At 46.6% G+C, this 16,231-nt stretch overlaps 1 protein-coding gene across 4 annotated transcripts; it reads left to right on the forward strand.

The window, feature by feature from the left end:
- On the forward strand, positions 1-14,971 carry LOC130888326 (leukotriene-B4 omega-hydroxylase 3). 4 transcript variants are annotated; one of them, XM_057791219.1, is made up of 13 exons: positions 7-35; positions 426-692; positions 2,994-3,138; positions 5,788-5,841; positions 5,930-6,057; positions 6,232-6,353; positions 7,778-8,048; positions 10,486-10,552; positions 10,740-10,869; positions 11,874-12,007; positions 12,079-12,143; positions 12,300-12,382; positions 12,749-14,971. In XM_057791219.1, the coding sequence occupies exons 2-13, from the start codon at positions 495-497 to the stop codon at positions 12,924-12,926; spliced, it is 1,575 nt and encodes a 524-aa protein (XP_057647202.1). In that variant the 5' UTR covers positions 7-35; positions 426-494; the 3' UTR covers positions 12,927-14,971. The 4 variants fall into 4 exon arrangements, with proteins under 4 accessions (XP_057647212.1, XP_057647202.1, XP_057647219.1 ...); XM_057791221.1 differs by having other exon boundaries at positions 14-35; positions 494-692; XM_057791229.1 differs by lacking the exon at positions 2,994-3,138 and having other exon boundaries at positions 1-35.
- The last annotated feature ends 1,260 nt before the right edge of the window (positions 14,972-16,231 follow it).

Below are 16,231 nucleotides of genomic sequence, written 5' to 3' on the forward strand. Positions count from 1 at the left end.
CAGGGAGAAAGGAGTCTCAGAAGAGGAGTGGAAAGGTATGGTAGATTGCTGTTCCTGAGAGGAAGTGTCAGGCTGGGGGCGGTGAACTAGTCCGGGGTAGGGAATGTACAACCCAAGGTCAGGTCAGGTCAGGGCAGGGCAGGGCAGGGCAGAAAGCCAGCTGGCCACACACAAATGCCACAGGGAGCCAGCTGGCCTTGGGCATGGTAGCTTCTGAATAACCAAACCCCTGGTTAGTTTTGCATAATTTAGGGAGGTCTTAACTCCTGATCAATCTCTCTCCTCCCTTGTTTTGCTAGCCCTGCCCCCCCCCCACACACACCGTGCTCCTCCTTCCGTTCCTCATCTTCTTCACTTTTATAGCCCCTTCCCCTGCACTTCCCTGGATCTTACTCCTCCTCCTCCCTGCTTTGTACTCTGTCCAGTGTCTCTGGAGATTCCTGCCTCTTTCCTGGACCTCTGTTCTTCACTGTGCTGTTGATCCTCCCAGCAGGATGTCACAACTGAGCCTGTCCTGGCTGGCACTGGGGCCTGAGTGGGCCTCCCCATGGCAGCTCCTGCTGCTCATTGGTGCCCTCTGGCTCCTGGCCCGAATTCTGACCCAGATCTATGCTGTGTATGGGAGCTATCGTCGCCTCTGTGGCTTCCCTCAGCCTCCCAAACAGAACTGGCTTCTGGGCCATGTGGGCATGGTAAGTGTGGCATCAGGATGGGGAATGTCAGAGTGGATAGTCTTTTAAGGGGCCAGAAATGGGGCTCAGACTGATGGAGTGGGTTAGCTGATGATCTTGGGTATGCCTTCCCTTCTTGTCTCTCTGGGCTCCCACTCCAGTCTCCCGTGGCATTTCCAACTGTCTTCCTCACACTGGGGGACACTGAGAAGTTCTCAGGATGGGATCTACAGAGTGAAGACCCACGACATTTCCTCAGTGTCTCCTGGGGGACTGTGGCTGTTCCTTTGTGTGAGCCCATCTCTGTCCTACAGTTCTGTAGTATCGATCTTTGATCTCTCTCCCTAACTGCACAGGTGGGGCACAGCTGGGCTATAGCAGAGTGCAGGCTGACTCCCCATCTCCCTCCCTGGGCCATTTCCTCCTTATCATGTTCTTCCATAAGATAGACCAGCGAGCCTTGTTGTATTACCTGGATAAAATCTGTCCACTCATCCTCCATGAACCTTCCTTGACCCCGCCCTTTACCCCACACTTTGGACTTTGAGTTCCATCTGCTCTACCATTTAGATGGCTTAGCTGCCGTAGTTTGGCTTGCAAATGGCCAGTGTGGGCTGTGCACAGAGGTTCCAGGTGCTCTGAGACTGGTGGTCAACCAGTGGGTGCTGGTGGGTGGCAGTTGCTATCAATTCTACTCCCCCGGAGCCTGGAATGTACACTTGGGCCTTGGGCACGTCCCTGGGAAGAACAAAACAGAAAGAGACAAGGGTTCCCTTCATCACTTCAAAATTAAGACACAGGTTCACTTATGACAGAAGCTGTGTCACTTTCAGAGGCTGCAGAAGGGGCCTGCTGATGCTCCTGGAAAAGTGACTTAGTTATGGTTTTTCTGAAGAAGGGGGACAAGTAGTACACACACACACACACACACACACACTCATGCGCGGGGGGAGAGAGAGAGAGAGAAAATGAACCATCAGGAGTGATGGGGACATTCTGAGAAATTTGTCCAAAACTGGTATTGTCATTGTGCTGACATCAGAGCCTACTAACACAAACCTGCTATGTGTGGTTTTCTGTGCACCTAGGCTATCTGGTACCACTTGTTGTACAAATCTGTACATCATGGTGCTTTCCTTAACATTGTAGGCAATTTGTTATATCATGGTACTTATGTATCTGAATGTATCTAAACATAGAAAAGTATAAGAAAAATAATAAGCAACAGAGATACTTTAGCTTCATTGCAGTCATAAGAGATAAATTCACCTGTGTAGTCTGTCTTTGACACAGGATCATGCATCTACAGTCATGTGTACACACATACATATGTATCATATATGTAAAGCAGGGTAGAAGAGAGGAGGTCCATTGCATTATGTCTTTGTGGAGATGGAGGAATACCTCAATATGCCATCTGCAAATAGAAATCCAGGCTACGACAACTCAGCCTTGGAACAACAGTGTGAAAACCCAGGGGTGTGAAGGGGCTCAGGTGTAAATACTCGAGAGTTGTAATCTTTTTGTACACTGTGAAGATGTGTCACTCCCAGATAGGTTTAATAAAAAGCTGAATGGCTGCTGAGCAGTGGTGGTGCATGCCTTTAATCTCAGAACTTGGGAGGCAAAGACAGGTGGATCTCTGAGAGTTCGAGGACAGATAGGTCTATAGAGTGAGTTCCAGGACAGCCAGAGCTGCAACACAGAGAAATCCTGTCTTGAAAAACAATAAATAAAAAAAAAGAAAAGAAAAACAATAAATAAATAAATAACTGAATGGCCAATACCTAGGCAGGATTTGGGGGGCAGAGAAGACACTGGGAAGAAGGCAAAGACGTGAAAGGACACAGAGCAAGAAGGTGGGCACTACGGAGATGAGGCCATAAAGTCACAAAACAGAAAGTAAATAATAGAAATGGGTTGATTTAAGTTATAAGAGCTAGTTAGAAACAAGCCTGGGCTATTGGTCGAACTTTCGTAATTAATAATAAGTCTCTGTGTCATGATTTGGAAGCTGGCAGGTGGGACAGAGAAAGACACAACACCAGAGCTCAACATCACCTCAAGGACCTGAATTTTGATATCTGATGCCAGGAGAAGATGGATGTACCAGCTTTGGAAAAGGGATCAAATTTTCTCCTTCTCTGGGTTGGATGGTGTTGTCCACACTGCCTACCAATGCAAAGAATAATTCTTTTTGAAACACCATCGCAGATGCACCCAGAGATCATGAGCATCCCTACCTGGGCATCTCTCAACCCAGCCAACTTGATCCCCGAGATAAACCACCTCGGGAGATGACTGTGCCTGTGTTGCTTGCAGATAACTCCTACAGAGCAGGGCATGAAGACATTGACTCAGCTAGTAGCCACCTACCCTCAGGGCTTCATGCTGTGGATCGGCCCAATGTTCCCCACTATCACTCTGTGCCACACTGACATCGTCCGATCTGTCCTCAATGCCTCAGGTACCCAGGGGAGCTGGCGGTGGTGGGAATCAGAGGGGTCCAGTTCCTAACCACATATTTCAGCATGGCTACTATAGTGGTCCAGTCCCTCCTTTCTCCCATCAGCCTCTCTGCCCTCTTCGTAGTTTTACCAGCTCCCACACGACAGTCCTTTCTGGACCTACCTAGAGCTTGGTGTTCGGGGATGTTCCAGGTTCCCAGGTGTCTTCCTCCTAAGATCCTGTCCTAGAGGAAGTCAGTTCTTGAGACAGAACTTGACGAGGATGCCAGGCGGTGGTGGTGGCGCACGCCTTTAATCCCTGCACTCAGGAGAAACGGGCAGGCAGATCTCTGTGAGTTCGAAGCCAGCCTGATCTACAGAGTTCCAGGACAGGCTCCAAAGCTATAGAGAAACACTGTGTCGAACTCCCCTCCCAAAAAAGAAAAGCACTTGACAGGAACAACCCTAACCTTGTGTTGTCAGAGGGAGTGGGGCCCTGATAGCTAAGTGGAAGGGTGTGGTCTCTGCTAGAATATGTGCAAAGGCTTCCTGGGAAAGGAGGTGTTCAAGCCATGTCTGTGGGCATGAGTAAGAATATTGAAGGTAAGTCCAGGTGTCCCCATAGGCATCAGAAATATCTGAGATCAAGGCCCAGAACCAGAAAAGAACCTCCCCAGGTTCAGAGCAAAGAGAGCAAAGAGGCTATTATTTCTATACCATCCAACTCTGCTGAGTTGATCTTTCCTCCCCGTCCAGTTGGTTGATTGCCTTATGTTGACTGGTGTCTTGTCAGGGTCCAGAAATCACCCCGCAAGACACCCATCACAGCCTAGCCCCTTTCTTCTGCATTCTCATCTTCCCATCTTGGGATAGATCAGGCTGAGAAGGGAAAGAAAAGCAGCACCACAGCTCTGTCCCTTGCCAGGCATGAGCCTGACACCCTCTGGCTGCCAAATTATTTCAATTATTCCCTGGAACTTGAGCACCTGAATCGACCACCCCACTTTACTTTTTAAAATATTCATAGGAGGGCATGTCTGTGTGTGCACGTGCAGGCATGCATTTGCCGTGGCACATGTGTGGAGGTTAGAGGGCACCTTGGGTGTTTACCCTTGCCTTGCATCTTGCTTGAGACACAGTTCCTCATTGTCTGTTCCTGTATATACACACCACTTGGATAGACCTCAGACTTCAGGGGCAAGTGGACAACCCTCTTGTATCTGGCTCCTATCTTACCATGATAACACTGAGATTGCAGGCATGTGCTGTCTCATCTGGTTCAGGGGATTCATGCTCTGGTCCTCAGTTTTGTACAAGTGCTTTTATCCACCGAGTCACCTCCCCTGTCCAGACCACCCCACTTTCACGAAGCCCATGCTCTTTACTCCAGGTGGACACTGGGCTGCTGGATCCAGCTTGCCCACAACTGAGGTCTCTAGCTGATAATGTAATTTGTATCAGGCAAACAGTCTGGGCTATGAAAATGATGTTCCTACATCTTTCTAACCTGGACATGCCCTGTCTCGTGTCTGATTGTGTTGCTTATCTGGGACTCAGGGTCCTTCTGAGAAATGATAGATGCTTTATCTAGCTTGTATTCAAGGCAAATTTTTAAGAATCTCCAGGTGAGATCAGTGGGTCACAATCTGGGCCACACCTGGTTTATTAATTGAGCTTTTGCTGTTTTGAAGACAGTGTTTCGCTGGTTTTGCTATTCAGTTCAGGCTAGCTTCATACTCTGGATTTTCTTGCTTTAACCTCTTGAGTGCTGGAAATTACAAGAGCCACAATTTCTTAGTTATTTTTCTGTTTCTGTGATAAAACACCATGAACAAGGGAACTCACAGAGTGCAGAGTTTATTTTAGATTATGGTTTCGGAGGGAGAATTTATAATGGTGATGGAGGCACGGTGACAAGGGCAGGAAACCAAGAGATCACGTACTCTACCTTAAACTCAAAGAAGAAGGAGAAACCTAGAAGTAGCTAGAGTCTATGGACTCTTAAAAACCCAATGCAACTGAAGTATTTCATCCAGCAAAGCAACACCTGCTAAATCTCCCTAAACAGTGCCACTAGCTGGGGAACAAGTAGTCACGTACATTGGCCTCTGGGAGACATTCTCATTCAAAACACTATACATAATCATTCTCAGATCTTGTCAGCAGCTTGTCTGAGGTATACACAGAGGTCTGTCAGGTAGTCTCTGGTCATATAGCCTGAGGCATCATGATGCCAATGTGGTTACGTGTGTTAAGGCTATGCCATGTCATGTTAACCCTTTTGTGTCAATGTGATGTGTTCTGTATCTGTTCAAGAGATGTCAGCTACCTAGGGTGCTTAGATGGCAAGGACATGGGTTCCAATAAATGTCACAGAGTGTTGGAATGGGATTAGGTACGGCAGACATGTTAGACTATGCAGAAGCCGTGGGAAGCAGTGCTGCAGCATAATGTAGCATGTCAAGTTGTACCTTTGACTTACCTGCTGCTACTACTGCTGCCTGGTCTTCTCTTACTTTCAACTTCATTTTGCTTCCTCTGTCCTTGGGTCTTTTCATGGCTTGTGGACTTTGGAGGGCAAGGGCAGACTCCTGGAAAGTATCACAACCCATCATCTGTGGTCTGCTCTTACTCACTCCATGACCCCTGACTGTCTTTGTTCATGTTAGCTGCAGTTGCCCTCAAGGATGTGGTACTCTACAGCTTTCTGAAGCCTTGGCTTGGTGAGTATCTGCAGATGAGGGACAAAGGGATCCTTGGGGGTCAGGGAAAGGTGCTAAGTCTTGCCTAATACTATGGCCGCTCCTTCAGGGGATGGGCTCTTGGTGAGTGCTGGTGACAAGTGGAGCCGCCACCGTCGTATGCTGACCCCTGCCTTTCATTTCAACATCCTGAAGCCCTATGTGAAGATTTTCAATGAAAGCACCAACATCATGCATGTGAGTCCCTGGAACCCAGCTTCATAACATTCCCCTCTTTCCCAAACCATGGCTATTCCTGCGTCTGTGTGGCTGGAATCTAAGATAAGGAGGCTGGTTCTGGGTCACAACTTGAGATTAGGCAGGGTCTCAAGGAGTCAAGGTCCAATTCCAGTCCTCTGTCTTTCTGTCCAGGCCAAGTGGCAGCATTTGATCTCCAAAGGCAACACCCGTCTGGACATGTTTGAGCACGTCAGCCTCATGACTCTGGACAGTCTGCAGAAATGTGTCTTCAGCTTTGACAGCCACTGTCAGGAGTGAGTCCGTGTTCTGGGTCTCAGAATCCAAAGGAGGGAGGACTGGTCAGGGGATCAGAGTGGCCTCCCAAAAATGTTTCAGAACCAACACTGGAAGACCTGGGAAAGGAGAAAGTGATCCTTCCTTCCAGGAAGTGCGATTGTTTCAATAAAGCCACAAAGATGGGGACAAGCAGAACTTGTGGGGTAGGAAGTGGGAGGCACCTTGGAAGTGAAACTCAAGAGCTAAGCAGTGGCTAGATTGTAAGACCAGTGTAAGACCGGGAAAGGTGTACTTTTAGCCTGTGGTCCCTGGGAGATGATGAAGGCGTCAGTGCTTGTGTTAGTCCTATTTCCAACAATGTGGCAAAGGACTTGAGAGAGCTTGAAATGAGGCTTATTCTGGCTCAGGGTTTCAGAAGCCTTAGTCAATGGTCCATCGTCTCCACTGCATTTGAGCCAGTATAATAGCACACCACAGCCAGACACACCGGTTAAAAGAGTCTGATGCCCCATGGCATCCAGAAACAGACAGACAGACAAAGAGGCAGACTGATAAACTATCCACATTGAGAGCATACCTAATGCCCTAATTCCTCCCTAGATGCCACATCTTGAAGTTCTATGGCCTTGAATGTTCTATAGGGGCCTTGGAGAGAAGGCTCTTGCAGGGGACCTGGGTTTGATTCCTAGCACCCCTAAGGAAGTTTACAACTATCTGTAACTACGGTTTCAGGTGACCCAACACACTCTTCTGCCCTTCAAAGGCACCAGGGTCCATATATACATCAGGCAAAACACATAAAATAAAAATAAATAAATAAATTTTTGAGACAAGTTCTCATTTTATGAGTTTCAGCTGTCCAGAAACTCATTATGTAGACTAGGCTGGCCTCAAAATCTACCTGCCTCTACCTCCAGGGTGCTGGGATTAAAGGCTTGTGTCATCATGCCCAATGAAATAAATAATAAATAAATATGTGAATTTTAAGTATATAAATATATGAATAAATAAATATATAATATATGCATAAGCTTAAGAATACACACACACACACACACACACATACCTTAGGGAGATAATTCTAAGTTTCAGCAGAGCTGATGATACCTCCATCCTTAAGTTTGGACCTCCTCATTCTTTTCCAATATGGCCCATGGTTCAGCTCACCTATCAATATCAGTGCTTCCATGGTTGATTTATCTAGTCTCTTCATGAAGTCAGTATTGAGAACTGTCTGCACTGTGGTTTGGGGGCATAGGGTGTGGTGGCAGCTCACAGACATGTGATGAATTCATTGAGAGTTGAATCTCAGGGCTCATTCCACTCTGCCTCGATGGCCAACTGTTCCTGGCTACTCCATTCACAGTGGCTCATGGCTGCTGGTAAGAAGCACAAGATCCAAGTATTTTAAATTGCTGTCTCCTTTGTCCGAATCCTGCAGGAAGCCCAGTGAGTATATTGCTGCCATCTTGGAGCTCAGTGCTCTAGTGGCCAAAAGGCACCAGCAGCCTCTGATGTATGTGGACCTGCTGTACCGTCTCACCCGTGATGGGATGCGCTTCCATAAGGCCTGCAACTTGGTGCATGAATTCACTGATGCTGTCATCCAGAAACGGCGCCACACCCTCCCCAGTCAGGGTTTGGATGACTTCCTTAAGTCCAAGGCTGAGTCCAAGACTCTGGACTTCATTGATGTGCTGCTGCTGATCAAGGTGGGCTTCTCAAGAAGCAGGATGGATATTGATGCCAAATGTTAAGTCAAATAACCTAAACTTAATGCAGGGGGCACTGTGGGTACAGGGTGTGTGGGGTTGGGAAAGTCATGGCCTGCATAGGCAGGTTTTAGAGATGATCCTGGAAAGCAGGCTTCACGAGACTGCCAAGATGAAACTTTGAAGAGCCTGAGCATTTTACAGGTCAATACATCACTGTATGACATTTATATCTGTACACACACACACATACACACACACATGTTGAAGGAGCTTCGGGATGCGTTCCTGCCACCCAGCTCCCTGTCGCCTGGCTAGCTTATGCCCCTAAATAACAACACACAAACTCTATCCTTTTAAATACTGCCTGGCCCATTATATCTAGCCTCTTCTAGGCTAATTCTCACGTATTAATTTAGCCCATTTCTAATAATCTGCATAGCACCACTAGGTGCGCTTACCAGGAAAGATTCAGCATGTCTGACGTGGCGGCTGGCTGCATCGCGTCTGGCTCTGAGAGGAGCTGCCCTGCATCTGAGCTCACTTCCTCTTCCTCCCAGCATTCTGTTCGGTTTACTCCACCCACCTATGTTCTAACCTATGAGGCCAAGCAGTTTTTTTATTAATTAGCCAATGACCTTTTTCTATCACACACATACACACACACATACACACACACACACACACACACACACACACACACTGGCAACTTCACCAAATCAATGATCACAGCAGTCCTTAATTAGTCACGGCAACAGGCAAAACCAGAATAGGCGGTAGCAATGGTTTTTCCATTTCCCACCTTTCCAGGGGATGAAGTATTTAACCTGTATGTGTAGCAAGGTTTACACTGCAAAGAAAGGGCTGTGCATTATCATCTGTGGTTCATGAAGAATAACAAGTACTCCTGAGTCCAGTTCCCCTCAAGATGGTACATAGTGAGCCAAGAGAAAGGGAGGAAGGAAGGGGAGAGAAAACTTTCTTCTGGAGTTGAATGGGTTCTCTCCAGAGCAAAATGCATAGATTTGCAAACCATGTTTCAACAGGTAAGATAAGAATCCCTGGATCTAGCTCTTTTGAATATGAGTAAAAGTCTTTGGAGTAAAGCTTTACTTCTGATTTCCAAGGCAAGTTGCCCTACAGTCATCCTTCATATCAAGTTGTTGTCCATTCCTCAGAAATTCCTCATTGAGCAGAAACATAGTGTGGAGCACAATTAATAGAAACTCAGAGACAAAAATTGGGATTCAACCTGAAGGTCAGAAAAGTAAAACAGACAGTCACTGGCTCTTATCTGTACCTCAGTCTGAAATGGTGATCCTGCCTCTAGGAATCTCAGAATGAGACTGAGCCTCTACTTCTGGGATTAAAGGTGTGCACCACTATCGCTTAGTTTCTATGGCAAACTAGTGTGGCTACTGAGATTAAAGGTGTGTGTCATTGTGGCTACTGGGATTAAAGATGTGTGTCATTGTGGTTACTGGGATTAAAGGTGTGTGTCATTGTGATTACTGGGATTAAAGGTGTATGTCATTGTGGTTACTGGGATTAAAGGTGTGTGTCATTGCTGCCTGGGCTGTAAGGCTAGCCAGTGTGGCTGTTTTACTTTTCTGATCTTCAGGCAAGCTTTATTTATTAAAATACAAATGAAATGCCACTACAATGGTGACATTTTTATGTATAAGTTCCTGACCCTTTCAATTGTGAACAACAAAAGGAACAGGATAACCAGCAAAAAGCCTGGGAAGTTCAAATTGTACCAATAGTAACAGCCAAGAGATATGCAATGGTGGGTGCCCTTTGGTTTCTGGCTGAACAACATATCATTTAAGAATATCATAATTTGGGGCTGGAGAGATGGCTCAGAGGTTAAAAGCATTGCCTGCTCTTCTAAACATCCTGACTTCAATTCCCAGCAACCACATGGTGGCTCACAACCATCTGTAATGAGGTCTGGTGCCCTCTTCCAACCTGCAGGTAGAATATTGTGTACATTATGAATAAATAAATAAATAAATACTAAAAAAAGAATATCATAGTTTAAGCTGGGCAGTGGTGGCACATGTCTTTAATCCCAGCACTCGGGAGGCAGAGGCAGGAAGATTTCTATGAGTTCAAAGCCAGCCTGGTCTACAAGAGCTATTTCTAAGACAGGCTCCAGGCTCCAGAAAAACCATGTCTCAAGCCTCTTCCCCCCAAAAAAAGAATGTCACAGTTTAACTGAGCAGTGGTGGCACACGCCTTTAATCCCAGCACTTGGGAGGCAGAGGCAGGAGGATCTCAGTGAGTTCAAGGCTAACCTAGTCTACAAAGTGTGTTCCAGGACAGCCAGGACTGTTATACAGAGAAACTTAAAAAATAAAAAATAAAATAAAAAGAAGAATGTCATAGTTTAAACAGAAATTTTCAGAACTACTGAGTTTTGCGTTGTCTCCAGGATGAAGATGGAAAGCAGCTGTCAGATGAGGACATCAGAGCAGAGGCTGACACCTTCATGTTTGAGGGTAAGGGTCCTATTGTGGGACTAGGGAGCAGGCAGGGGTTTCTCCATCTTGAGACTTGTAAGGGAGGACCTGGAATCCTTCCATTCTACCCTTCTTTCCCCTTTCCATCCTTTCCTGGGCGTCTTTACCTGGGTGCTGTCCACCCGGTAGTGCTGAAGCAGTTCATGCCTGTCTGTCTGTTCCTCAGGCCATGACACCACTGCCAGTGGACTCTCTTGGATCCTGTATAACCTAGCGAGGCACCCAGAATACCAGGAGCGCTGCCGGCAGGAGGTGCAGGAGCTGCTGAGGGGCCGAGAACCTGAGGAGATTGAATGGTGAGTGTAGGTCTTCCTGGCTCATTCCTCTCTCCTTGGCTCTCCTCCCTCTTTTGAATTACTCTCCTATATTTGCTCATGGACACAGAATGTAGGACCAGAGGTTAGACCTGGTATAAAGCCTGGCTAACAAGAAAGGGCTTTTTTCTTTGGAGTAGAAAACTTGTGTTGCTGAGAAAGCAGAGATAAGTATAAGGAAAAAATGGCAACATTTTCCACGAGTTCAGTGAAAGTTCTTGCCCTAGTCTCTTCTCTTTTCTCTCCAACTGATGCTTTCTTCCACGACTGTTTATTCTTCTCCTGTACCCTAGACCTTTCTTTAGTTCTGTGTTCAGAGATTTCTAGGTGACATTTGGGCATTAAAGTGTCCTGGAGCTAGAGAGATGGCTCAGCTCAGAGAACTTTCTGCTCTTAACTTTCCAGCATCCACATCTGGTAGCTCACAGCCACCAGGAACTCAGTTCTACTGGATCTGGAGCCCTGGCCTGCACACACACACATACACACCACACACACACACACACACACACACACATTTACAAATAAAATAGCCAGGTACAGTAGGGAACACAGCTTTAACCCCAGCACTTGAGAGGACCTCTGAGTCCCTGATCAGTCTAGTCTACATAGCAAGTTCCAAGATAGCGAAGGCTATGTAGAGAGCCTCTGTCTCAATAAACTAAACTAAACTAAAATGGCAATCTATGTACTGCCCAGGGCCCCTGAGTCATCCATCCATCTTCCCTAAGGAAACCCTCCTATGTTTTGTGTTCAGCTCAATTTTGGTTCCAGGAACCAGGGAGGGAGCAGGCCAAGGACTGGTCTGAAGGTTCCAACTTGGCAGGAGATCAGTCCTAATTTAGAATACTTCTTAATTCTCTGTTGTTCCAGTTATCACATATTTGGTTCACCTTGGATTTATTTAAGCACAGTGAGAAAATATTTCATTGATCTACATGGGTTTCCAGCCTCTCCTTGAGTAATAGTTCAAAGAGTTTCTTTAGGGACGACTTGAACCAGCTGCCCTTCCTGACCATGTGCATCAAGGAGAGTCTGCGGCTGCATCCTCCGGTCCCTGTCATCTCTCGATGCTGCACCCAGGACATTGGGCTCCCAGATGGCCGGATCATCCCTAAAGGTGCCCAAGGGACAGGGAAAGAGGGTTCTGGATAGGTGGCACAGTCTTTACAACTCTCTCTTCTCCCTCAGGTGTCACCTGTCTCATCAGCATCTTTGGGATTCATCACAACCCATCTGTGTGGCCGGACCCTGAGGTGCTGCCTGTCTTACTACCTATTCTCCTATATTATGGGGAGGGGGCAGGGCTTCGACCTAAGAAATCAGACCTCACCTTCCTCAGAACACTCAGGGCTGTGTCCCTGTTTATACTGAGAGGTTACTCATCCACCTTGGCTCAATGTCTTCTGCAGGTCTATAACCCCTTCCGCTTTGATCCTGAAAACATGAAAGACAGATCACCGCTGGCATTTATTCCCTTCTCAGCAGGGTCCAGGTGAGGGCAGAGGCTTGGGTTAACGGAGTGGGGTCTGGGGCTGACATTAGGAATGGGGGGGAATTGAGATGGTCGGGTTCTGGGTCTCCTCCCTGCTCTCTACTCAACTTATTCACAAAGGTCTGGAGAGTAGGGGTTGCGGGGTGAAGGGCTGCTGCTCTGTGCTCAGAGCCCTGCTCTGGTCTGAATTGGGCGCAGAGGCTGCAAGAGCTTTGGGGCTACAGATGCCCAAGTGCTGTCCCAGGCGCGACACGGTCCCTCCTGCACCTCTGGCTGATCAGGCTTTGTAGGGACCGGTCAGATTGGGTTCTACGGTGCCTGGTTGGGTCCCAGTGTATTCAGAGTCCCTACCCCGCTCTCCCGCAGGAACTGCATAGGACAGACTTTTGCCATGAGCGAGATGAAGGTGGCGCTGGCGCTCACACTGTTGCGCTTCCGCCTCCTGCCAGACGACAAAGAGCCGCGCAGGCAGCCGGAGCTGATCCTGCGCGCGGAGGGCGGGCTGTGGCTGCGGGTGGAGCCACTGAGCACGGGCACACAGTGACCTGGGGCCACCCCACCCACCCAGCTACCTCCGTGGATCCCAGAATAATCAGAGCTGTCACCCATATCTAAACCTTGCCAAATGCCAGAAGGGGGATGCTATGTATGGTTCCTGTGTATGGATTGAGGGAGGCCGGCTGGTACCCTTGACTTCCTCTAATTAACAAGAAGTCTTTAGAGTGAAGGTGTATTCTCCTCCAGGAAAGCCGAACTACTCTCTAGACATAGAAAGCCAAGGGAAGGTAGGTCTGTGCAAGAGAGGGTCCAGGATAAAGGGCAAGTCTGAGCTCTGTTTCTCACGGCAAATCCTTTATTTCAGCTCCATTTCCACTACATTAATCTCCATTCTAACCACTCGATAGACCCGTCTTCACTCACCTAGGAATTATTTAATTATTTTTCTTAGAGGGGGAAAGGGAGGGGAGGAGGCACTAAATTACTGTGCTTAGTAAACCTAAAGCCTGGAATTTTTTTAATTGTCTTTTTTTTTGTATGTTAGGTTTTTGTTTGTTTGTTTGTTTGTTTGTTTTGTCATGTCACCATGAGCGGTCCCAAACTCATGATCTTAAAGTAAGCTCTGCCTCAGCCTTGCAAACTGGCAGTACAAATCTATGCGTCACCATGTTAGGCTCTTCCGGGGTGTTATGTAGTGATGTCTTCAGGTTTTTCCCCAGTATGAAAGAGAGCTAAGGGTTGAGGGGATGGGTACTGGGGTGTTGAAAACCACTCCCTTAGCCCTATGGACAAGGGCTGTATCTGGAAATGCCCCTCATAATGTGACTAACTTAATGATGAAGCCCTTGCTGAGCGTGTGGGGAGATGTGTTCCATCTCTTCATTCCAATGCCCCTGTATTGAAAACAAAACAATACAGAGAAACAAATAAAAAGTGAGATGCTGGCCAAGTCATGGTGGGGCATGCCTTTAATCCCAGGCAGAGGCAGGTGGATCACTGTGAGTTCGAGGCCAGCCCAGTCTACAGAGGGAGTTACACCACCACTGCACGGCGTAAATACAACTTTTAAATGTGATACAGATAGTCTCCTCGGGTGCAAAGGAGTCTGTTGAAGAGATTCCAATGGGCTTGGGATTGCTGCAAAGGTGAGGAACCATCAACAGTGAGCAGAGGACAAGGCTCAGTTGGTTTATCTTGAGTTCCATGACTGAAATCTGTAAGGAGAGGAAGTTGCAGCTGTCTGGATCCTGCTTAGGGTTTTCAACAGAACTGTAATGTGAGAGTGACTTTAGGGGATGTGGCCTTGAGCTGCCGATTAGCGTGCTCTTCACTGTCCATTTAGAGGGTAGGAGACCCTAGGGGACACAGACACAAACTGCTTTTCTTTTTTTGTTGTAGTCGTTGTTGGTTTTTGTCTGTGTGTTGTTGTTGTTTGATTTTTTGAGACAGGGTTTCTCTGTGTAACAGCCCTCGTTCTGTAAGTCAGGCTAGTCTTGAACTCAGAGATCTGCATTCTTCTGCCTCTACCTCCTGAGAGCTGGAATTAAAGGCATGGTACCACCATGCCCAGCATCTCTGTGGTTTTTCAAAGAACCAACTATGATGGGCAACAGGTTGTCATTGAGGGGAAGTCTTCAGGGTTAGAAACCCCATCCTGACTACCTGGTGGGGTCTAACTTCTAACCTCAAAAAGAGATGAAGAAAAGTATATTTTTCTCTTCTGAGAGTCATAGCTCTGGTTTTTGCCTCTAGGCTTTTCACTTCAAATACTTTGTTATTGAAATACACTCCCATCAAAGAAGGAAGATGCAGAACAGAAATATATCACACATGAATCTAATATACTAGGTAATCATTATTAATATTTTCTCAGACACATCTTTAGTATTTATTTATAACAGTATCTTAAATTAATTTTTTGTTATTGTATCATATGGATGTTTTGCCTGCATGTATGTCCGTACACCACATCTCTGCAGTGTCCACAGAAGCCAGAAGTGAGTGTTAGGTGTACTGGAATTGGGTATGGGTACTGGGAATTGAACCTGGGTCCTTGGAAGAGCATCTAGTGTTCTTAACTGCTGAGCCGTCTCTCCAGGTCCTATAATCATATTTGTCATGTGTATTTTTATTTGCCTCTAATAAACATGACATACATACAATTACAATGCAATACATACATACAATACAATGTCCTATTCTAAGATGTTATTTCATTGGCTACAGAGTACCTGGAAAGATATTCAATACCGTTAATAATTGTGAGAATGTAGAGAAACTCATATAACGTAGAGAAAAACTGCTGTGATAGGAGTGGCGGGCTGCTTCCCACCACCCGGCTAGCTTTACCTGAAATAATTACACAGAAACTGTATTCTTTTAAATACTGTTTGGCCCATTAGTTCTAGCCTCTTACTGGCTAATTCTCACATCTTTGATTAACCCATTTCTAATAATCTGTGTAGCACCACGAGCTGGTGGCTTACCAGGGAGGATCTTAACCTGAGTCTGTGTCCGGCGGGAGAATCATGGCGACTGACTTGACTTGGCTTTCTTTCTCCCAGAATTCTGTTTTGTCTACTCCACCCACCTAATTTTCTGTCCTATCAAAGGCCAAGAAGTTTCTTTCTTTTTTTTTTTTCCCCGAGACAGGGTTTCTCCGTAGCTTTTGGTTCCTGTCCTGGAACTAGCTCTTGTAGACCAGGCTGGCCTCGAACTCACAGAGATCCGCCTGCCTCTGCCTCCCAAGTGCTGGGATTAAAGGCGTGCGCCACCACCGCCCAGCCAAGAAGTTTCTTTATTAATTAACCAATGAAAGCAACAGATTAGAAATAAATCACTCCCACATCAAAAAACACAAAGTCAATTTACACTGCCAGGAAGGTTAGCATCCAGAAAGTGGAAGCAACAAGTGTTGGTTGGGGTGGATGTGGAGTAATTGGGAACCCTATAGCTTTCCGGAAGGAATGCAGATTGTTGCAGCTGTTTATGAAAAACAGTTTGTCAGATCAAGGAGAATGAAACAGAATTTCTATTTTATCCTGAAGGTCTACTGGTTGTGTACACAACACAGTGAAAACAAGTGTTTCAAGGCAGCCCCATGACCAGACAGGTGACAAAAGCAAAGTAAAGGGGAAGACTTCATTTAGTGTGTGATCTCAGAGAACTAACTAGGCTCCTCTCTCAGAGCTCTAAGTCTCATTAATAAAAGAATATAAAGAAAGCATGCAAATTGAGGTGGAGGATAATTTGACTGAAGTTTAGCAGAAGAACTGCAGGGCAGGCAAGCTCTGAAACTCCGCACAGACTGGAAGAAGAAGAATAGAGAGGATAAGCAGGGTGAGGTGGTTT

This window comes from Chionomys nivalis, chromosome 1 (genome assembly GCF_950005125.1).
Source record: "Chionomys nivalis chromosome 1, mChiNiv1.1, whole genome shotgun sequence".
Lineage (NCBI taxonomy): Eukaryota > Metazoa > Chordata > Mammalia > Rodentia > Cricetidae > Chionomys > Chionomys nivalis.